This window comes from Porites lutea, chromosome 1 (assembly GCF_958299795.1).
Source record: "Porites lutea chromosome 1, jaPorLute2.1, whole genome shotgun sequence".
Lineage (NCBI taxonomy): Eukaryota > Metazoa > Cnidaria > Anthozoa > Scleractinia > Poritidae > Porites > Porites lutea.
In genome coordinates, this window is record NC_133201.1 from 42,189,042 (window position 1) to 42,212,800 (window position 23,759).

The 23,759-nt window shown below is 39.2% G+C and overlaps 2 protein-coding genes across 2 annotated transcripts in view; both read left to right on the forward strand.

Moving 5' to 3' along the window:
• Nucleotides 1-5,169, forward strand: part of LOC140951496 (glutathione S-transferase omega-1-like) — a 13,018-nt gene extending 7,849 nt beyond the window's left edge. The window contains exon 5 of the mRNA XM_073400765.1: nucleotides 4,898-5,169. Coding sequence (XP_073256866.1) covers nucleotides 4,898-5,115 — 218 coding nt within the window. The 3' untranslated portion in view covers nucleotides 5,116-5,169. The remainder of the gene's footprint in view (nucleotides 1-4,897) is intronic.
• A 2,212-nt stretch (nucleotides 5,170-7,381) lies between these two features.
• On the forward strand, nucleotides 7,382-12,141 carry LOC140951486 (glutathione S-transferase omega-1-like). Its single transcript, XM_073400748.1, has 5 exons — nucleotides 7,382-7,588; nucleotides 8,690-8,852; nucleotides 9,728-9,831; nucleotides 11,074-11,194; nucleotides 11,735-12,141. Exons 1-5 carry the CDS (start codon nucleotides 7,499-7,501, stop codon nucleotides 11,977-11,979), a joined length of 723 nt encoding a protein of 240 aa, XP_073256849.1. The 5' UTR covers nucleotides 7,382-7,498; the 3' UTR covers nucleotides 11,980-12,141.
• The last annotated feature ends 11,618 nt before the right edge of the window (nucleotides 12,142-23,759 follow it).

The window sequence follows — 23,759 nt, forward strand, 5'->3', positions numbered from 1 at the left end:
AGGTCATAGGTTTGTGATTTCGTGGATTTCGATCCGTTTTGTGTGTTTCTCTGTTTCATTTTATGCTCGTCAGAAGGACAACGAATTTCTGGAATTCCGCGTTACGTCAAATTAGTCACGTTATACTGTCACGCTATATTTTTGGGCACAGAGGGATTGGGGCGAGGGGTGCGTGGAAATAATGCAAATTGTTTCCTTTAGAATTAATGGCTAACTTGTTTATTTTTTATTCATAATGGTGGAATTTAAAAGTTATTATACAGCCCCCACTTAAAAATGGTACTCTTTTTTTTTTGGTGACGAAAGTCTTTCAAAAGGGTACAATATTCTGATTGAGTTTATGTTTCAGTCTCACATGAGATTCTGTTGCATGCAATGGTTGCCGACAAGGTTTTATGGTAGCCTGAGTGTGTATAGCCGCTCCCCTCCCCTCAGAAAAAATAGCCCCTTTGCAGCCCAGTTAAAAATCGCCTTTCGGCGATTCTTGTTTATGTAAAAAAAACCCTGCTTTTTTACAAAAGATAAAGTTGTAAAAAACCTGCTTTTTTATGTAAAAATCCTGCTTTTTTACAAATTGAGCTTTTGTAAAAAAACTGCTTTTTTACAGAAATATACTTTTGTAAGAAAGCTGCTTTTTTATTTAAAAATCCTGCTTTTCACAATTGAACGGTTGTAAAACAACTGCTTTTTTACAAAAATATATTTTTGTAAAAAAGCGGCTTTTTTATGTAAAAAAGCTGGTTTTTACAAAATATATTTTTGTAAGAAAGCTGCCTTTTCATGTAAAAATCCTGCTTTTTAACACATATAAATTTTCGTGAAAAAAGAGCTTCATGCTCTTCCTTTAGACCATTTGACAAAACCCATTTATCGAAGACAGGCTGTTTTCTATAGCATGGTTCGCACTTTATCGTGCGCTTCTCTCAAACTATACGTAATAAGATATATATCCGGCTAGTCACGTTTCACGTTCCCGTGTCCCCTTTATTGTGGGGCTTTTAATCCCTGTTAACTTGCTGAAAGCGTTAAGAATTTACGTTCTTTTTATTATTTCTTCTTTTTTACTTTGCTCATTCAGTTTTCCAGGATCTTGTAATTGTTGGATGCGAAGAAGGAACAGGCAGTAATTTCATTTGTAATGCTTATCGGCCGAAGTCACGGCGGTAGCTGCATGTTAGGCAATAATAGAATAGCTGGGTTATTCATTGTCTTCATTTATAAGCAATGCCTGTCACCATCTCTTTCCAGCAACCAAAGCCTTCTATTCTCTCCTTCATTGCTACTTCTGTTCAAGCCGAAAACTGTACAGAATATTGTTCCGTATTATAATATTTATTTTCCCAAGGTTATCAGCTGCAATAATCGGTTTAACTGTCAACAGAACACTTCGCTATAATGCTTTGATGCTCTTAGCAGTGGACAAATAAATTATAACTCCATTTCTAGCATTAAATCTTCAGCAAGAATCAAAGACAGCAATTGTTAGGCAATTTCCTGTATTATGTTGCGCTAGACTTCTATCACGGGATTCATGCTATGTTGAAATCCAGTCCACTCTTGTTCTTTTAACCTAAATGGCAACCAGGACAACCTGACAACACGAAGCCATTCATTGTGCGTCTCAGTCAAATCTTGAAAACATGCATCGTAAGTAAGTGAGTAAGTCGGTAAGGAAATAATAACGCCCGATATCATGAAGCTGAAATAGAAAGTAAACAAGACACTGAAAACAATAAGTTATCAACTCCACCACATCTAAGAAAAGACAATAAATTAGGTAAGTAAATGCCTGTAATCGCCCTATGTACTAAGGGAATTCAGGACAGTCTTGTATTCTGGATTCCACGCTGTGGATTCCAGATTCCAGATACTGGATTCCAGTCTTTGTCAGTAGAACCAAGAGACTATGATCTATTCTTTCTTGGTAGAACTTGGATTCCGGATTTCAATCGTTAACGCGACGTCGTAAGTAATATCTCTGTATATGTCTCAAGTAATACCTCGCAGGTAACGAAATCATAGGTTTTCTAGTTGCCTGTGCTGGTAGTAAAACTTTAAAAATATTTTGCTTATACGATCACGTTTCGCCTGAAGGACACCTTTAATTACTTTTACTAACAATCAATTAAATGAAATTCCAATATAAACTCCCATTTTAAACGACTCTCCCTGTCATAGGCGTAGACACTTTCTCTCTATCGAGGTCGTCCGCATATAAAGAGTTGTACTTCCCTAGAAAGATCTTGAAGCCAGAAGTTGATGTGAACACTTATTATTATTATTATTATTATTATTGTCGTTGTTGTTGTTGTCGATGATGGTGCGACGTTATTTTTAATATAACAGAGAGGGGTTAGAACTAATTGTTTTTGTTTTGGAGGAGGGGGGTACTGTCTAAGTTTTTGCTAGATAACTCTAGTTTTTCAGCCCCCCCTCCTGATAATTATTGCACAGTCCCTTACTGACAATTTATGGCATTTCTAGACAATTAGGGTCAGATCAGCTAAAGACCAGTTTCGAATTATCAAAATTTATACTTGACTTTAAGGATGACGGGAAAAACATATAACTAGGCATAACTATCGACAGAGTGCCAACGAGCAAATCATGCGTATTTTGCATAGGAATGGGATTCCCTCTTTCCCAACATTTGACAGTTTCTTGGTCCCTTCCTGTTGCAAGGATTATTTTCTTAAAAAGGTGTTATGTATGTATCAAGGTTCTGAAGAAGAGTCAGTTCTCAGACTCTGTGGCTTTACGAACCTGTTATATAAATTTTTATACTGTCATAAGAGATTTTCTTTGAAAGAATAAAATCAGCTTTGCAGAGGAAGCGTTCGGTAATATTTAGGGGGAAAATAAGAATGATCATTTCTCTTAACAGTCCAGCTACAAAATTACTGTCGGTTCGGTTTCACTTTGTAGATAAATATTTGTGCAGTTTAATCATTTAAACCTGCTTTGAAATTTCCCGAGGCTTTATGTTATCCGATTAAAACTTAAAATGATTCGCTGCGCTGTTTGAAATGTTTTCAAGGACAAATGATGTACGGCACGTTAGTATTTTATTTTCATTTTGTTATAAACAAGAGAGAATTCTCTCTTGGTTATAAAGGCTTGGCCAGGCTTCTTAAAAAATAACGTTGTTTTCTTTTCCCTCGTCGTTCGCTTTAGGCTTGTAATTCTTTTTTATTCTTATTTTTTCGTTTGCTGCTTAGATTTTTCCCCAACATCAGATTTTACAACAGAAGCGACTATATTCTTCGTATCAAGCTTTCCTCCTCCTCCTTTTTAGTGGCCAGAATTGCTTGTTATTTGGGCGTCGCCCAAATAGAGTAATCGAGTTCGCTTGTTTTGATTCAAAGTTGCAGTAGGCACGCAATACGTGTTCAGTGCATGGGTTATTCAGGGCCATTGTCAATTTTTGCAATAACAAAAATAACAGTCTGTATAATTGTGTAGCCATGCAACTGGTGACTGGCAAACCTTGGCTAAATATTTAGCCTTTAGCTTTTGGGAATTGGCAAAGGGGCAATCCCAATTGGGCAAGATTTAGCCAATCGCTCTCAAGATTTTGCTTTTTTTGCGGTATGCGGTCTTCAGTCTGCAGTCTGCAGTCTGCACATGTTATGCTTCACCAGGAACCCATAAGCTAGACTGTTAACAGTCCCCTATTTTTCTGTAAGATCGTCGATATGAAGCGCTTTGCGTTAAAGGCAGCCATTTTGGGTCCGCCATTAACGGTGAGACGCGCTCGATCTCGACGATTTCACGGAAAAATAGGGGACTGTGAACAGTCCACCCATAAGCCGGAGCTAGTAACTTCTATATACCCGTCACTGCACGAAAAATTGGATTTACGGTAAATCCTCTATTAAGCTCCCCTCTCAAATAAGCCCCCTCCCTCTAATAAGCCCCCCCCCCCTTTTCAGGGGAAGAAAGTTAATAAGCCCCCCCTCTCTATTAAGCCCCCCTCCCCTCCCTTATTTATTCTTCACTAATAAATGATGGACTGTATCAATTAACCACGACTGTAAAACTTCGTGTGGACTGATCCAGGATGATTTATTTACCAACTGGAAGAACGGATTTGATTCTGATCCTCTCCTGCATGACCTAAAACTTCTTGTACTTGAACTTTTCCACTTTGCAATCTAGTTCTTTATGGAGAACTGATACAATTGTCGTTTTTAAATTAAAGAAACCCCCCCTCTCAAATAAGCCCCCCGTCTCTATTAAGCCCCCATCAAATGGGCTTTAAATAAATAAGCCCCCCGGGGGGCTTAATAGAGGATTTACGGTACACAAATTTACTCGGTGTAAATCTGGTGCAAAAAAGTGCAAACGACGGGGAAATCAAAAGCAAAGACGGTAAATACCGCATTTGGTTGCCAGTTTACATGGGGTTGTAAATTTGAGGGCAAATGCGGTATTTTCCATCTTTGCCCTTTATTTAACCTTACTTTGCATTTTTTGCACCAAATTTGCACTGAGTAAATTTGGTGTAAATCAAATTTTTCGTGCAGTGCGTGTCACGGCGATTTCACTAACCAGGACGGTTTGGCGCGAATTTTGAATATCTTGCAAATCCCGCAAACCAGTCAGTAAAACATACAGACCTCAGACCTGGTCTCCCCATAGTACCCTTGCCCCCTCAATTATAAAGCCTTTGAAAGCTGCACAAGTTTATAGGTGTTATATTTGATCGTTAAAATTGGTTGAACACGCGCAGTTGTATGAGGTGTAATTGTGCTCTAAAATACAAAAACAAACCGAGTGTAAACTTTCCACCCCCTAACCCCGCCCCCACTCACCATTACCATGATTTCGTGTTGCCTTTTTCCCTCCCATCCTTGGTTTGTGCTTGATACTTAAGATTTTATATTTTCTTCAAAAGGCGATAAACCTGGAATGGGAGATTTCCTAATTTGGCCATTTTTTGAACTCCTCCTTGTGTGGCAAGCGTTGATTGGATTAGACCTGACCAAGTTCCCAGCTGTCTCTGCATGGTGCGCGACCATGAATGAAGTGCCTGGAGTAAAGGAATGCACTTATCCAGGAGAAATGTACTTAAAGTACTATGAAGGCCTCAAGAGTGGTGATCCAGAAGTCTAGCTCATCGGCATTGATCAGAAAGCGTAATATGAAACAGCAACAACAACAACAGCAACGGTTTTTTTCGTTGTTATAAGCGTATGTGTTGTAGACTAGATCAGAAGTACATCGTCGGTGTAAACAGCAAAGGTACCTGTCAGTAAATGGCCGCCTTTTAATAGTCTTTTAAACTTTTATAAAGTCTTTTAATAGATGTATTTCAATGTTAGTTCTCGCTTTTTCAACTGTGACGAACCCCTTGGCAGGTCATTTTTAGTGGTACTAGAGGCGCGTTAAGTTCATATTATTGTATTTCAGACGTTCAAGTTGGGTTTACTGTTGGCAGTTCATGTTGAAGTATCTAACCTAACCAGGAGCTCCTAACCTAACTTAATAAAAGAAAGTTCAAGTAAGTTGAATATGGCCGGCTTCTTTCCTCGTACGGGGTTTTCCTGCGATCAAGCATTTTTTAGCAATAAAAAGGAAGTCTTTTTGCGAAGCTTTGGCAATAACTTTTGTACAATTACCCCAAGAACTACCGAGAAAATCTCAGTCGCTTTATTATGCCTGAAAAAAAAAAAGGGACAACGACTAGTGTACTGACTTTATTTATTTCGATGATCGGCCTCGACATGAATGCCAAGACGTGAAGTGTTTAAAGGAGCTGAGTCACGAAATTCAGCCTGATTAGGTAATTACAAAATGCCCGTTAAATTAACAGAAACGTAAAAATAACCGCTTAAAACATAAAAGGAAGGTTAAAATAACACAACAGATACAACAGATGCCACGGATGGGCAAAACTGAAGAAGATTGAAATGGATTGAAATTAGGGTTTTTGAAAACTGTTCAGCCTAACCGTTTTTCAAAGTGTATCTCTGTTGTATGCAACCTCGAAAAAAACAATGCTCAGGAGACATATTTGTTTGTCTTGAGTCTCCGATTTTCTCATTTACATGTAATTTCTTTGTAAGTTCCATAGCAATTGAGGGCGAGTAATTGGCAAAATTAAACAAAATGAACCGGACTGCCGTGACACAGCCCCTTTAAATGAATATTTAAAAAAAACGAACTGTTAAAAATTCAGTATGATGGACAATAAAAGGATTTTGCAAAAAACACAGTGGTTCACAAAAAGAGGTTCGAGGCTCGCAGGCTCGCAGTTACTCTCTCAGATGACGCGGCTCCCTCTCTTCAGATCCAACCTATTTTCTTAGACCTTCTTACCTTTCCAAATGACTGGGCATATGATCGCGAAAAAAGTTTGAATTAGAAATAGCCTGCGAACACAGACGTATTATTTTAGGGAAACGACGACAGGAAGTACGTTGCACAGTTGTCGTATCCCAAAGGCCCGGATGTGTGCGTTATTCACCAAAGATATTGTGTGACAACATTAATTATTCACAATCACAGTGACGATGCAGTCACATTTATTTTTTTCACATTACTCGTAAAAACTTTTGGTCAAAGCGTTGAACAAAGGGAAGGGATCTAAAAAACCACCCTTGACCGAAAGTACATTGCACGGTTGTCGTACCCCAAAGGCCCGGATGTCTGCGTTATTTAGCAAAGATATGTAGATCAATCACGGTGACGATGCAGTCTATTTCACATTTATAAAGCTCACCAGTTCAGTGCCATTAGCAGAGTTACTAGAAGAAAATTTTCGTCAAAGCGTTGAACATGGGCCATTATTCAAAGGCATCTGAAAAACTACTCTTGACCGGAAGTTCGTTGTACCGTTGTCGTACCCAAAAGGGCCGGATGTTTGCGTTACAAAGGAGGGGGACGAAAGGGGGGTACCAATACCGCAAAACCGCACAGAAATACGTGTAAATACCGCACAGAATAACATAGGAAAACCGCAAACCGCATTGAAATTACCCGAAAATTTCTAAATACCGCAAACTGCTTGCTTTTGTAAAACTGCATTACCGCAACTTAAAATAAAAATCACCGCAAAACCGCACCAAAAATCGAGCAAAACCGCATCACCGCAAACCCATACACCCCGCTCGCAAAGATATGGAGATATTGTGTGACAACATTAATGATTCACAATCACAGTGACGATGCAGCCTATTACACATTTATAGAGCTCACCAGTTCAGTGCCGTTAGCAGAGTTACTGGTAAAAAAATTTTCATCAAAGCGTTGAACATGGCCCATTATTCAAAGGCATCTGAAAAACCACTCCTGACCGGAAGTACGTTGCACGGTTGTCGTACCCCAAAGGCCCGGATGTTTGCGTTATTTAGCGAAAGATATGGAGATATTGTGTGACAACATTAATAATTCACAATCACAGTGACGGTGCAGTTTACTTTCACATTTATAGAGCTCACCAGTTCAGTGCTGTTAGCAGAGTTACTGGTAGACACTTTTCGTCAAAGCGTTGAACATGGGCCATTATTCAAAGGGATCTGAAAAACCACCCTTAAAGGGAGACCGCCTTCGTCTGTACAGCATGCGATTCTGTCCCTTTGCTCAGGTACTGTACTCACGCATTGTAGCACTCTGAACAATCCGACTTTCGCTTGCAGTAATAGGTGTGCCAAGTCATGCTATTGCCGTGCTCTACTGTCGTGCTATACTAAGGAAATATACTAAGGGCGAATTTACATTAATTTGATCAACTGAGTAAGGATGTAGCGCGACGTTTGAAACGGGACTTGGCCCTTGGGTTCTATTTTCGCCGCCCAGAAATTAACTAGGCGAGCAAAGAGTTCTAAAAGTTTTTCAAACTAAGCCATCTAATCTTCATTTGCAAACCTTTATTTAAAGTTCATTCCGGTACGTCTCTGATCGCACCCTGCCTTTATATTATTTTTCTTGAAACATCCTGCACTACCCACCCTATAATAACCCCAAGCGGGATCAGAAGTAAGTTTCTCTCTGTAATATCAGTGCTTTATAAAACAGAGTGGTTATGAGAATTAGAAATTATAATTAATTATACTTGGAAATTTTTTAATAAAGGTTGAATAAAGTTAGGGACGTGATCACACAAGATGAATTCAATTGATACTTTTAACTTCTCCCCAATATGTGAGGACAAGAATACAACAAATTATACTTAGCTATCAGGGATTATAGGGTTAAAGGGTCAGGTTCACGGTTAAGCACATGCTCATTAATTAAGTTACTTTTTTCCAAATTATTATTTATTCTATCGGTTAATAATTCCACTCACATGTATCTCAGCGATCTCAGAGTGTAATTCAAATTAGTAGAAGTGTATTTCAGGGTAACCCGAAGTAGAATGGAGGAGTACTAAAATCACAGAAAAAATTAGTGGATTATGCCAACACTACCAACGTTGAATTTATTGTTGACTTGAAGTTTTTACTCCATGGTTGATTAATTTACAGCTATTTGCAAATATTTAAGTTGATCAAGTGCAAGTGAGTGCTAGGGGAGTGTGCAGATTGGTTCTTATTTGACAACATTATGACATGATCATATTGCTTGCATAGATGATACAGCATGACCTGGCAGAAAAACAACATTTTGATAAATGAGCATGCGCTGAACCGTGAACTTGTCCCTTAATGTAATCTCCTGATGAGTTCATCATATAATCTATCTACAGAGAGCCCGTCTCGTTTTAGCTGCTAAAGGCATCAATTATGAGTGCGTGAACATCAACTTAAAGGACAAACCCGATTGGTTCTTTGAGTTAAACCCTGTTGGAAAAGTTCCAGTGATTGAACAACCTGATGGGGCCATCATATATGAGTCACCAATATGCTGTGGTAGGTACATGTGGCTTGTTTTGTACTGGCCCATCTTAGCTAGTAACAGGTGTACTAGGTAAGTCCAAGGGTCATATTAGCTATTGTTTTCAGACTCTAAAACAATGACTACACTTGTAAAAGTTTTTTGAAATTGACCCCAAAACATGCAAACTGAGGGGAATGGCATACCCATTGGAAAGGGTTACTACCTTATTTAAGCCATGTAGGTATGTACCACCCCAAAGGGTATGATTTTAGCACCATTTTGGGCTGAAAACTCAGGGAGGCACACTTCCATCAAGAACCCCCCTCCTCCAGTCCCTGGTGGCCATATAACTCTCTTAATTTCCCCCACCTTGTAAAATCCTATGAAATAATTTAGCACTGTGCAAACCATCAACCAGAGAGGTCTCATTTGAATGGTTATTTACATCCCCTCCTTGGGATTCCATCACATTGAGCGGGACAATATATATTTGGAATGAAAAATCTTATCCCTCACCCTTACTCAGTTTAAGGTGTCAAGACTACATACATGTACATTCAAGGTTGTCTTACATAAAGTGACATATGACATGAAACTTGTTAATCACAATATTCCATCATTTTGTCTAAAAATAATTTAATATGAGAGGGTCATGTATATAGTGGTGAGAATATTTTCATTTAATGTTGAGTCAAACTTGCTCTTAATCTTTCCCATGTGAGTCCAAAAAAAACCATGAACTCTTTGATTCATTCAGATACTGGGTTAATTGTGCAATGACCAATAACTATAAAGATAGGAACACCCTGCTACACTGACAAATATTTCTGAACTTAATAGAATAGATATTTTATTTTTTAATTTGCACCGTACTAACTTTTGTTCCTTTTCTCTCTCCTTTCCTCAGATTACCTGGAAGAAGCATTCCCTGATAAGCCTCAGCTTTATCCTGCTAATAATCCAGTTCAAAAATCCAAGCAAAAAATCATAGTTGAAACCATAGGAAGTGCGGTAGGGATCCATTCTATCTCAGTTCCATCATATACGTACTAATAGCAACTGCTAACCCCCTATAGCCCATTTCACACCTGGTCCCCAGAGACTAGCTATTGTCTGTATAGCTGCCTGCAAGCATTCGAATTAAGGGGTAGCGAAAGTTCAAGAATTAAGGCATAAAAATGTGATGCACCCCATTCAAATGCCTGCCAATCAATCAATTAATCAAAAAATTTATTCAACTATATTCATGAACACTAACCACACACAACAAAAGCTGATTTCCAGGTGGGGCATTAGGCAAACACACATTACACATAAAAGAAGCAATATGGTGTTCACAAAAAGTTACACATTTTCAGAGAATAATTTAATCATTACATAAAAATTTGCATGTAAGTGCAGCTAACATCACAATATGTTTATAGTGGAAGTTTTGAAGAGTAATTAGTATAAGGTTAAAACATTCACACATAAGAAATAAGGAAGCAGAGCGATCCAGCAGAATTTAAAGAGGCAAGTTTGATTTTAAATTTGGAAAGTGATTGTGCTGTTTTTGCCTCATAAGGAAGATTGTTCCAGAACATTGCATTTGAGCAAATTAGTCTTTGGCTTCGGAAGTGCTAGATCAGTTTCAAGATTCCTAAGATTATAGCTGATGTTACCATTGTTGAGTTTTATAACAAGGATGCTCTCAGATGGGGGGCATTGATCATCGTGGATATATTAGGGTAGCCTTTAAACGTGAGCACCTGGTTTGGAGGTTTTTCCATTTTAAATTATCAAGCACATCTACTGATCTAATGTCATACAATGAACCCGGAATGACCCTTTAACCATGCTGGATAGGCCCTGTAGTGTTACAGTTCCTCTTAAATAATCCCACTCCCCCTTTGATCCTGTCCACTCCTGCACTGCATGTCACCTTAAGTATGTAAGGTGTCTCTTTCTGTATGTTTTTGTATGTCTTTTCTTGTCTTTTTTCTTATGTAATTTAATAACGCCTTTATTTAGAGTCTTGTCCTGCCTAGATTAGCATTATAACTATTTGCAGGACATAAAGTATTGTAAACTTTATATTTCTTTAAATAAATACATTGTTGTTCTACTCATGCAGTCACTTTCATTGTTCGTCTAAATAGTTCTCTAAAGTGGACACCATGAAGAAACTTTGAAGTAATTTAAGTGCAATTAAAAAGTGTCTGTTTTAGAGAGAGTTCACTCATGTAACGTAATGTTCTTGATTGTTCTTTACAGTTTATTACAGCATTTTACAAAGCCCTTCGTGCTCCTGGTGATGACGAACCCAAGGAAGAACTGAAAAAACAACTGTCTGCATTTGATAAATATTTGAAAGATAATAAGAAACATCTTGGAGGTGAGCCAAATATTGCCACTCATTTCAAAAAATTAAAGAAGAATTATAAAAAACATCCAAAACGAACCAAAACGTCATTTACAAATTGAGCATATCTGGCTTTTTTCCTCATCCAAAATGGCCGCACGTAGCTCAAATTCTTCGATGTTGACGACCTTTCGGAAAAATAGGGGACTGTGAACAGTCTACCCCTAGGATGATTGACGTTTTTTGCAATTTTCTCTGGCCTTTTTCACTGAATTGCATTCATTTGGGTATGGCTTGGTGGAGTTCATGATTCATGGGTTTTGGGTGGGGAGGGCTATGAGGTTTTGCATCCACCCCATTTTTATGCGTTTCCCCCACTACGCAAACCTAAGATGCTTTCAGTCCCCCACCCCTCCCCCCCCACCAAAAAAGCACTACAAACTTCCCCTTTTTTCCCCTCCCATTCCCTACTTCCTCTTTTTACGCGCTTTCCCTCTCTCATTTCTGCTTTTTCTTTGATTTTCATTCTCATTTCTGCTATTTTTGTGATTTTCATTTTCCTTTAATTGAAAGGTGATAAACCCGGAATGGGAGATTTCTTAATGTGGCCATGGTTTGAACGTCTCCTTGTGATGCAGTCACTCATTGGATTAGACCTTTCCCAGTTCCCAGCTGTCTCTGCATGGTGCGCGGCCATGAATGAAGTGCCTGCAGTAAAGGAATGCAGTTATCCGGCAGAATTGCATATGAAGTTCTTCGAAGGCTACAAAAATGGTGACCCTGAATCCCAACTCGTTGGCATCGATCAGAAAGCATAAAGCAAAACCGGTTGCATTTCTCATCAAAACCAAAGCTGAACCATCGTCCATTTATGCTGTAAACCAATTGTATCATCTTACAACATAGATGAAACAGAAGTATTTAATCAATGTAAACCGAAAAGGCACCTGGGAATAAATATAAAGTCCTTCAATATTTCATTGTGATCAGTGTGCTGACATCTAACTTCTGGCGTTTCTCGCTTTTGACTACATCCAATTAGAAGGAAAATGGAAATCTCATTTTAGCAATTTCCTAGCCTCCCACGCAGACGTTCCTAGGGGTTCGTCACGCGTTCCTGTCCCACAAACGTGGGAAGCAAGCAATTTTCATGCTAATAGGCAGAAACCGCTCCATAAAAGTATTTGGTAAAAAATGCGGTTTTTCCGCTACTGAAAAAATAACAGGAAAGATTTATGGCATTTTTTGCCGTTCCGCTCTTATGCGCAATCTACACAATGACAGGCTCTTCAATTAATAAGCTGATTTAGCAATAGAAGGGGAACGTCAGTTGAGGACGGCGCGCGCAAATCAAACAACTGGCTTGTCCAATGTCAGAGCGGCAAATTGGGCACCGGAAGTCGGGTTTAGTCCTTTCCGCGCGCTTTCCCGTCGACAACTAACGTTCCCGTCCTGAAGCCAAATCAGCCTAATATGTTCTAAGACTGCGTTGCTTGAAGTAGATTCAAAGCTCCTCTTTAGGGTTTGTCTCTCGTTCCCCCGTGGATTCAAGTTGATCAAATCCAGCCACCTGATCCTCTATAAGATTCTCGATGCTGGCCAGCCCGTTTTCTACAACACTGACTGCCTAAAATAACACCATAAGAGAATAAATCTCCTATAGCATAGCACGTTCCAGCGTTCAGATGGTCGAGTGTGGCGCCTAGTCAAAGAGCGAAAAAGAAAAAAAACCCTACCCCACCCCCTTAACTATTCTCTTTGTGCTGTCCCCACAAGGTCACCTCTGTAGAAATCGGTAGAGGCTTTTAAAGTTGCAGCGCTAGTACGAGATTTAAAAATTCCGCTGGTTGTTTGAAGCACAATTGTCGCGAATCAATGAGTCAGTAGTACTGAAAGACCGCCAAAAAATATAGGGAGACGCTTGCTAAACCACTAAAGCGTATGAGATTCCTGAAAAGCTCTGAAACTAGGCCTTTCTATTTGCTGATCAGCAACAGACAAATAATTAAGCAGATTATGCTATCCAAAAGCAAACAGGACGTTTATCATAGGGTGAAACCAAGAGAGGATAAAGGGGACAGAGAAGGCATCCCCCATACACACCCTGTTCCATGGGTAATTCGTCTTGAGTTATTTTTAGAATCGGATCAAGTTAACTCGCGCGCTGCGTGGATGTTTCGTGGAGGTTTCGCATAATTAAACACCGTGCAAAACATGTCGGGCGAAAGGCAATGAAAGCGTAAAGAGATCGAAAGCATTTCTGAGTACTGAAGCGAAATGAGTCGGCGCTCACCCGTAGGAAAAGGGAATCGCTAGACTCTTTGACAACCCGTGAAATCAGTTTAACTCGAAGTTGTCGTAACCTCAGTGCTTTAATAAAACAGAAATTCCGCCGGTCTATTGAAACCGGTCGTTTGTATAATAAGCAAGTAGGACGCCAAGTGTTATTTTTGTTGCATAAAAAGACTAATAAAAGAATAAATATCACACCTGAAATTGCTCTCTTCAAACTGTAAATTATAAATGATCCTGAGAGAATATTCATTGTGTTAAGGATTTCCCTGCTGTACTGTTAGCTCTATACAAGAGAGGAAGGGCGATTCTTTTTTTAATATTCCGTTTCACTGACACAGCTTTAGCAGAAATCTCTCTTTAGTCGTTTTCGTCGACAAAACAAATAGCAATATCGCTCTCCGCGTCTTCTGTCATTTTTTTCTGCGTCAATTCGTGAAGGACGCGTGGCTCTGAGCGTGGGTCATCCACGCGGAACACATTCGCGCTATGTGATTGGCTGTTGTTTAATCCCCGTTGGGATCTATGGTCTTAAAAATAAATCGAGACGAATTACCTATGGAATAGTGTGTGTGTAGGGGATGCCTTCTCTGTCCCCTTTATTCCATCTTGGGTGAAACACACTCATGTTTGTAATATGCAATTACTGCTTACCGAACATCTGTCGTCCTCCAGCCGAATGATATCACCTGTTGTAAGTTCACCGTCGTTATCTGTGTCTATTGCCTCAAATATGGGATGACGCCTACTAACAGTCATGCATCAGCTTAGTGTCCCGTGTGGGTGGGTGTTTAGTTAGCTAAACTTAGGTTGGTGTTAGTTAACACCTCTCCCAATTGAGAAGAGAAGTGTGACGTCACAAAAATTCAACTTTGAGAAATTATGCGATTGAATTGGTTAGCATATTGCTTCTGGCGAAAAGCCCCTAGCGGCGAGGAGCAAGGAGAAACAGCTGTATTCGCAGGCTAAGTTAAGAGGCCATTTTAGACTGTCTGAATTCGGCTAAAAATCGTGACACTTCTCTTTTAAAGATTCCCAGAATGAACATTTTTTGATCACTAGCAGCTATAAAGTTTCATTTAAACACTCGTGCATTTTCACACAGGATTTAGAACCGGGGATGGTTCGGGAAAATTTGGGCGCGGTGCGATGCATGCTTCTTCACACCCTTCAGTATCCGATCCTCCGTCCCCTATATTGGGTCTGACCCAGAACTTGCCGTATTTTCCAAAGTTCAAGTAGGTTTTATACAAACTATTATCTTTCTAGCAACGTAAGAGAACTGTTCATTTCATGTAAATGGTTGATCACCCACAATGGTGGGCTCCCACAAGTTCAATTAAAAATTATTTATCAGAAGTACCTAAGGCTCGAAACCACCTTATAATAACGTTCGTCAAAATTGTTGTAGATGAGGAACCGATTGGTCTCTTGCCTAGACACACACACACACTACTCGGTAAGTGTCACGCACTGTAATTTCATAAACATTTTCGAAACAGCTGAAACTATACATTCATTTGATTGATACGATGTTTTGAACCTTTCAATGTCTTGAGGACCTACCTTGACTTAGGATAGAGAGGCTATACAAGACACCACCAGTTGCTATTGTGACAGTCACTGATTGTTCAACTTATAGAGAGGGTGACCTCATATTTGTTCAATAAGGGAACTGCTAGTCTTATGGAAGTGCAGGTTAAGATAAAGTTGACTATTTAGACATATAACTCTTACATTCTTTACATGTAAAAGTTTTCAAACCCCTTGAAAGCCTTCTTGCCAGCTTTGACCAGAATTAAGAGCTGATCCCTGAAAGTCAAAGCAGAAAAACTAATTTAAAACAGTCTTCTAAGCGCAGCCCCATAGCTGAAGAAAATTTTGGAACCTAAGGTTCCGAGAAATTTGTTTATGACGTCAGCATACGCCCGAAAGACCGCCCGTACAGAAGCTGAGGGTAGGGGTAAAAAAAACAAGTAGGGCAGGAAAGGGTAACCCAGACGTTCTGTACCTTGCCTTTCGTTTAGATTAGATTAGATTCTTGGACTAGACTGACGCAGGAGCCTGACTGACGACAAAATTTTGCGAAAAAATTCTAAGGCCTCGCTTTTTGCTTTCGCGCGTTTGGTCACACTCCACTAGCAACCTAGTCTCCCCCCCCCCCCACCCCCCCATGCACAAACACACACCCTTGGTCAAACTGAGTTTGCCAGGTTTGCCTAGGACCAGGCTCCGCAATGGGGGAAAAAGGCAAAAAACGGGGTCAAATAGGATCCCATCCCTAGTCTACCTGTCGGCTCGCTTCGCCCGCCGTTTTTTTCTCCTTTTTACTCTAAGGCGGAGCCTGGTCCCAAGGAATTGACAGGTGAATTCGTGCCTGAAAACTTATGCAGCATCCAGAAATTTGTTCCCCGACAGACTACGTGCCGGAAAGTGAAGCCTTTAATTTTTTTCATTTCAGCAAACTAAAGTTTTAAAATTATCTTGTTCTTGTCATGTACTTCCGCCACAAAATAAAATACAACTACCGTCTGTGTTCTTTTTCTGTTTTTCAAAACTGAATTGTTTGTTTGGTTTTTCGTTGAGGGTAGTGTCGCAAAGCTAGGGTTTCATCTGATTAATAGCTGCGCTTTTGCTGATTTTTGACAATTTGATGCTGGCTCTTGCCGCCGACTATAGGAAAAATTATTTTAACTTTTCAAATTTTTAACTATTTGTGTTCCTTCACTGCCGCCACATAATGAAATACAGCTGCTATCAAGATTCTTCTGTTATTCACAGCTGGATTGTTTATTTGGTTTTTCGCTTTTGAGGAAAGCGACGCCACGGGATTCAACGAAAGTGATTGTTGAATATACAGGCTCAGTTTACAGCAGGAAGAGGAGTACAGGAAAGGTTTCTGACCTCACGTACTCCGGCGCTTTCAGGGGCTGCATAAAAGGTGAGAGTGAGTAATCATTGCAGTTTTTGTCTCGTTTTAGTTTTGTTGTAAAGTCGGGCGTAATTAATTCATGTCATGACATGTATCAAGATTACGATGTAGCTCGATGTCAATGGCCTGAAGTTACATCAGCTTTAATTAACTTTCTGGTTGCAAATGGAAAGAAAACGTTTTTAGAGAATACCCAGTTTTTAGTGATTGCCGATAAAAAGTAAGGATTATCAGCGAAAGTCTTGCTTCGAGGCTCGTTCATCTATTTTAAACGCCAAGCCGGCTAAAAAAAAACTATCTAACTGACAAACACAAAGAAAACTCAACTTGAGTTTTCAGAAACATTTCAGTCACTCTACTTGCTGTCTTGACTAAAAAGTGTTGCTGTTGTACATGTTTCACTACTTAAGTTCTATTCGTGGTTGTATTCAGGTGTTGAGCAGTTCTTTTTGCATTGCCTTCCGCCGACTGTGTCAGGATCCCAGGATGACGCGTGAGTGAAATGCCTGAAATGTCTGGTCAGCGGTCAGCGTTGATGATGACCGCGTCTTTTGAAGCTGGCTAGTTTAATGTTATTTGTTGTCTTTTTTGTGTGTTTAAATAATTTAGTTTTTCGAGTAAGAGTTCCTGTGTGCGTGTGTGCGTGCGTGCTATAATAGAAAGCTATAATGGAATAAAGTCTATCTTGTTAAAGGGCCATAATTAGTTTTACTATAATGTTCCCTTCTCCATCCTACTTTTTTTTTTTAATTATGTACACGTAGTTTAAACAACCTCGTACTAATTGATATTGTACAACTAATGTATTATCTATAGGATGGAGTAAAAAATTAAATACAAAAAAAAAATTACAAATAGAAAAAAGCCTGAAAACGGCATAGTGTGTGATTTGAGCCTTGCTGTGTTAAAACATTAACTCATTTTGTTTATTCTCGCTGAAAAGAAAGTACATAAGCGAGTTGTCGATTATATTACCGGCCGTTTGCGTAGACTGCAAAATTATGGTTATTCATAGGGGGAAATGTTAAATTAGTCATCAACCTTCCTCGGTCTTTTTGCCAGAAGAAACAAATAGTATAACTTACCGTCTCTCTCCTCCGAGGAGGCTCCCGCTAGGTATCCCTTAAAAAATAGCGATAATCGAAAAAAAATATAGCCTGCGTGGCAGGCGTTTGAAAGGGAAGGGAAAGGGAGAAACGCGAAACGCAAACTCCTTCCTTCCTCGCGCGCCCCTCGCGTTTCTCTCGCGCCTGAAACTCCCTTTCCCAAAACTCCCTTTCCCTTCCTTTCAAACGCCTGCCACGTAGGCTAAAAAAAATATAAAGCGCGCGCTCTCTTGTTCTTTCTCCTCAGCCTCCCCACAACACAAAGAGGCCTCTGCGGAGGAGAGAGACTTACAGTAAATAAGGTTACTGAATACCAGATATTGTGATATAAGACTCACTGACTACAAAAGGGTAGTTTACACGTGACGATTTGTCGGTCCGAGTGCAAAGACAACATATTCTAAACACCAAAATCGGCCTAATTTGCCATTTGGGTAGAATCACTTTTAGACGAAAAGACTGACCTATAAACATAAACTGTGAACTGGACGCAGACAAAGAGTTTCGCGAATGATAACTACATGTAGCCTTTATTTACAAGTAAACATTTTATTAGCCTGCGAACAGCAGACGCATTTCCGGTCGTCGCTTCTCTCCCTCCGGAAATGCGTCTGCTGTTCGCAGGCTAACATTTTATGGGCTATTAGCTTCTCAGTTGGGGGTGGTGTGGTTCCGTAATGCAAACGTCTGGGTAGGAATTCTTTTCCAAGACTAATACTGTGATCGGATTTGATTTACAATTTCATTTTTTATTTGTATAAATTTAAGTATGCTGATTTCTGGATTTCTTTGCATAGTTTGAAGCTCATTCGGCGCTTTAATTTTTTGGTTTTAAGTAATTAAATGTATAAAAATGGACGCTTCGCTTTTTAGCTTTAGTTAAATCTATTTATTACATAGTGTCAAACGTTTTTCGATGCAGTATCCACAGTTGGCCAAGTCATAAAACTTCCTTCTTGTGTAGCTTTTTTACCTACTCACTTTTTGTCCCTCATAGAGTAAATAAAACTAGCGATTTCATAATTTCCTATCTTTTATTTTTCCCGAAAGCTTATTCATTTGCTCTGTATTCGATATATTTTTCCCAGTTTTTCACAATTCCAACCAATTCCCTTGTAATTGTTTTTTCCTTACACGATCTTGTATACTAGTACTACTGTTTAGTCGATTTCAGATTTTTGGTGCTGTAACGTTTCTGAGGTTTTTTGTCATAGTCAGCTTGTACAGCATCATTCTTTTTATTTCCTTCTTTATGTCCCTTTTGAAAACAGCATAAGCAAACGGATTTACAGCGGAGTTAATAACCAACACAGGTATTTTAAATATAGAATCTAAACACCGTTTGTTTAAGATAGTCAGAATACCACAGCGTATACTAAGAACATTGTAAGCAAGAAAGAAACCTGAAACAACAGACATTAATACAACGCCACATTTCTCGTAGCTTTTATACGAAACAAGATGGTTAAAACGTAATTGTCTTGTTAAAATATGAAATTGTCGCTTGTGTTTATATACAACACGCAACATGGAAACCAAGCAAACAATAACAATGCAACATGGCAAAAACTTAAAGAAAATAAAGACAAACCACATGAAAATTTTCCAGTTAAATGAATTTAAACCGATCCAGGGTGAAGATGCAAGCGAAATGAAAATAACTGTTATCGTCCAAGGAAGCGCAATCATTTGTATGACGCGCCGATGGGTCATAAAAGTCCCATATTTGTAAGGGATCACGATGGCAATATACCGCTCCAATACTAAACTGCACAGGCACACCACAGAGGCATCTTGAAAAAACCAGCGCACTATCAATTCAGCCTTTTCTAAATCTTGCGAATAGCTGCGATCTCTTGTCGTCTCGTACAAAAACAGCAAAGGAAACACACATATCCCAACACAGAGATCTGCAACTGCGAGTGAAACCACAAACGCGTTGGTTTTGGTGCGAAGTTGTCGTTTGTTGCACACAAGGAATATAATGAATCCATTTCCAATAATCGTCAGAATGGAGAGAAACCAGCCAAGAACCACAAACCACCTTTCCATATTGCAGTCAAATGTCTTCGTCACAGTTTATTCAGCTCTGCCAAAAATGACTACCCATACAAACACCTGGTCTCCAGTTAACAGCTTGCGTACAGAAAATAAAATATACGTCATAAAAATTAGTCAACTGCGGTAAGGAAAACTGCCCCTCTACCGTGTGTATATTGCTTTCAATTTAGTACATGATTAAAACCATTCTGGAAATACCTTTTGGCCGTTCTTCATAATGATTGTGATGATGACCATGGCAACGAGAAAAACTCTTAACTTTACATCAAGGCATGCATGAGGAATCAGAAGCCCTCAAAGATTAATTTTCTTTTCTTTTTTCTATTTTCGAGAATGATCGACTAAGTGCATGGTATAAGAACACAACGAGCGGAGAAAACACAAAGGATGAGTTTTTCTGACGTAAACAGAAGATTAAACTTCCTTAATTTATACTTATCGTTAATAGTTCACTTTTAGACATCATCTAAACCAAATTGACATCAGGAGCCTATATAAATGGGCTCCTGTTGACACTTATTGCAGTAAGAAAACATCATAAGCAACGCCAAAAATGAAAAAATATATATAAATAATAAAAAAAAAAACAAAATTATCAGAAACACGAAAGTTGAATTTTTAGTTTTGGCCGTTTTCGTTGCTATAATAAACAGCCGAGCAGTTAAAAAGCCGAAATAACCTGTTCTAAACTTCTAAAACCTGTTTATCAGTAGCCTGTAACGCTTGATTACCATGTTTGTCTTTTCAACAGGCCATTTCCGAGTTTAAAAAACTTTTAACATTAAAAACGAGGCCCCCTTAAGTGCAAAACTGTTGTTGTAAAAATGTGTTTCATTTGCTTAAGAATAATAATATCCATAGTAATGGCTTCGCACCTAGTCTCGCTCTGAAACAGAGGCTTGGGTAACTCGGAAATGGTTTACAGTCGGTTGCATCTAAGCGTGTACTCGTGACGAAAAAACATGTTCTAATTGGGTGAAAACATTTCACGATTTGCCGCCAAACTGTTGAGGTTTGGGGTAATAAGTAATGGTAAGAGGACTGAGTGGAGTCCAATTCAGTCTGTAATCATACGAGTGATTAACAAAATCGGACGACCGCGTAGCGAAAGTCCGATTTGTTTAATCGCAAGTATGATTACAGACCGAATTGGACGACACGAAGTTCTGTTACCAATTAATCATAACTTTTTCAAACTTTGTGATACATAAGGCTCTTTTTAAAATCAAAACACAAGAAATTCTAAGAATTTTTTTTTTGCTAGCAATGGAGAAAAAAAAAACCCATTGAAGCGCACGCGTGATGGCGCGTACTGTCCTATTAAACTGTCCTATTAGTATAGGTAGTAGCATGATTTGTAGTGATATTTCAAAATTGTTATACATAATTGCTCGAGCCGTTAGGCGAGTGAAATTTGAGACAATTTTGAAATATCACGAGTGGTATTTATGCCAATTATCACGTACAAAATCATGCTATTAATTGTTTATACTACTACCCTTAGAAGGTTTGTAATTTTCACATGTAGGTATTTCAAATTAGCTGAAATACCACTGCTCTAAGCCAATCAAATTGCAGAAATTTCTCATGTAGTAATATAAAGGCTGAAATCAGGGCCGGTTAATAACAAATCAGATTGAGAATTTTGTTATAGTTATGATTATAATAGTTATAAAAGTGAACTATAATTATCACTAAAATTATCCCAGAATCCCTTGAGGCAAGTTTCTTTTAAAAGCTTCATAACTTTGACAATTTCATACGTAGAAGAATGTCAGACCACAACAAAATAAAAATACCTTTTCATGTCACCTCTAGGGTGATGGCGTCATCAGTCACGTGACCATTGCTGAATTAGCGTTTTTTGATGCTGTGACAATTATTGGGTTAAAAAAAAAATAGCATATTTGAGGTTTTGGTTATGTGGAGTATTTAAAAATAACCAGTTGACGTCCAGCGTTTAAAATTTAAGGAGGCAATGCACTGTAGAGAGTTGACGTTTCATCACACGGCAGAGAAAATTTGCAGGAAAGTAATGTTCTACCTGAGAATTTTTTTCATTACCAAAAGGGGGACATGACGTCATCAGTCACGTGATCAGAGCGTTTTGAATATTTTAGTTCGTTTTTAAAGTACATTTTCCGCCATAAATTGGCAAGTTTTTGCTGTTTTTCTCTACAAATCTTTACACTGTATCACCCCTGAATAATTATTATTCCATTTCCAAGCAGACGCAAACGAAAACTGAGGCAGAGGTTTAAAAGTTGCGTAAATTGACCAATATTGCAAGTTAAAATCGAAAAGGAGATCTCGAGACTTTTGTAAACTCCTTTTTGAACTTAACTGTTTGTTTGCCGAAATAAATGTTCAACGTTTGTTAATAAAGGAGGACTTTCAAAACTGAAAGGATGTAGTTGGCGGCCATATTATTGTCCTTCATTCCGGGGAGAGAGGTCATGTAGCAGCTCTTCTAACCCTAAAGGCCAAATGGTTCTCCACCCTAACCTAAAACAATGGAAATAATAAAGGACAATGTTGTGTTAATGTTTTCCCCGACCGATGAAAAGACACCTTACGAGCAGGGAGAGGATGGTACGGTCATAAGGTTCAGTCGGTTCATAAATTTCTTAAACGTTCCCCGGCATGGACCAAGCCTGAAAAAGTATTAATGGGTTTATTGTGAGCTTTACGTCTAGCTTCGATCAGTTAAAGATTTAATTCTAAACGGAAATTAAAAAAAAAAACACATTACGTTAGACGAATGTTCACGTGCAAGATAGGGAGCTGTTTGTCGACTTGATTTGTTTTCGAGGCAACAAAATATTCAGCGCAAGAAGTTAAGAAGAATTTCTGGAGTTCGGTAGTCCTGTTTCTGAGCGAGAAATATTACTGAAAATTGAGAAAAATAAAAGATGAGCGAAACGCACAGAAACATGTAAACAACTTAACCTTTGGCGCGACAGTTTGCTTTAAAGGCTGTCAAACTTCAACTGTTTGGCGGCAAAACACGTCATGTCGGGCACCCTATTAAAACATGTTTTTTTGTCTCGTGTCCACACTTAGATGCAACCGACGGGTTAGGTGGAAAACAAGGAGTGCGGGGTGCGGATTGCGGAGTGTGGAAAAAATCATTTTAAAAAAAATAAAATAAAATGTAACATGAAACGTTTATAATAGCGGAGCTCTACGCACGCGCGAAGCGTAGCCCCATACCCAAGAAAATGTGGTAATCGACCTACCCGAGAAATTTTGATTATAACGTCAGCGTACGACCTCCCGTCCGTACAGGCGCTGGGGGAGTGAGAAGGGAGTTTGGAATCAACCCGACAGGGGGGTGATATGTTATATTTTCTTAGCGGGAATTTGCGTGGCCGTGTTGTGGTGAAGTGACAGCTGTCAAAACAGGGCTTGCGGTGACCAGTATCACATGACCGTATCGCGGGCTCAGGTTTCGACCCATCGAGTGCTTGCTTTTCGGCAAAACAAATTACCATAAAATCGAGATTGTAATTCGAAACTCGCGTTGTTTTCAAAATTTTCACAAATCTGGAGTTGAAAAGAAATATTTAGGTTACTAGCGCTTCGAAATACTGTACCTTCAGAACGGTATAGCTTTTGCTGTGTTGTGCTGTATCTTTCAAAAACATCGATCGATTCCTCGTAGGTATTACGACTACGATGTCGTTTTGTACGACTAAAACCTCAAAATCCCTAGTTACACATTATTTTTATGGAGGAATTGTCGTATGTGCTCACCAAAGGTTTTGTTTGCCGCTCATTTTCACCTGGTCCCTAGCATTTCTCATTTTCTCGGCGCCGCTATGAAATTGTCATGTTTTCTTCCAACGAAATTCGTCTCCCTAGCTCTTTCTCTGTTATCCACGTGAGTGTAAACATCAAAAGTAGCGTCCAAAAAGACACGACTTTGTTGTTTTTTCTCTCTAAAAGTCCGGGCGGCTATGCGATTTTCTTCCGTTGCATTTGGGTTGCCATACCTGTTGAGTTCTTTTATATTGGTGTGCCTGTGGTGCGGACGAACGGTTGGTCGGTCTGGCGGTGTACGGTCACCAAATTTTCTAGGATGGGTAGATTTACTTAGGAATGGGGCCCCCCACTCGCACGCGTGAAGCTCCGCTATGGAGTTTTAAGAAGGCTACAAAAATGGTGACCCTGAAGCCCAACTGGTTGGCATCGATCAGAAAGCATA

What these genes read in the sequence shown, in the direction of transcription:
- LOC140951486 (XM_073400748.1), top strand. Translation starts at nt 7,499, where the DNA reads ATGGGCCATTATTCAAAGGGATCTGAAAAACCACCCTTAAAGGGAGAC. An exon ending in GATTCTGTCCCTTTGCTCAG is followed by an intron (nt 7,589 to 8,689) that starts GTACTGTACTCA and finishes ATCTATCTACAG; the next exon opens with AGAGCCCGTCTCGTTTTAGC. An exon ending in TGAGTCACCAATATGCTGTG is followed by an intron (nt 8,853 to 9,727) that starts GTAGGTACATGT and finishes TCCTTTCCTCAG; the next exon opens with ATTACCTGGAAGAAGCATTC.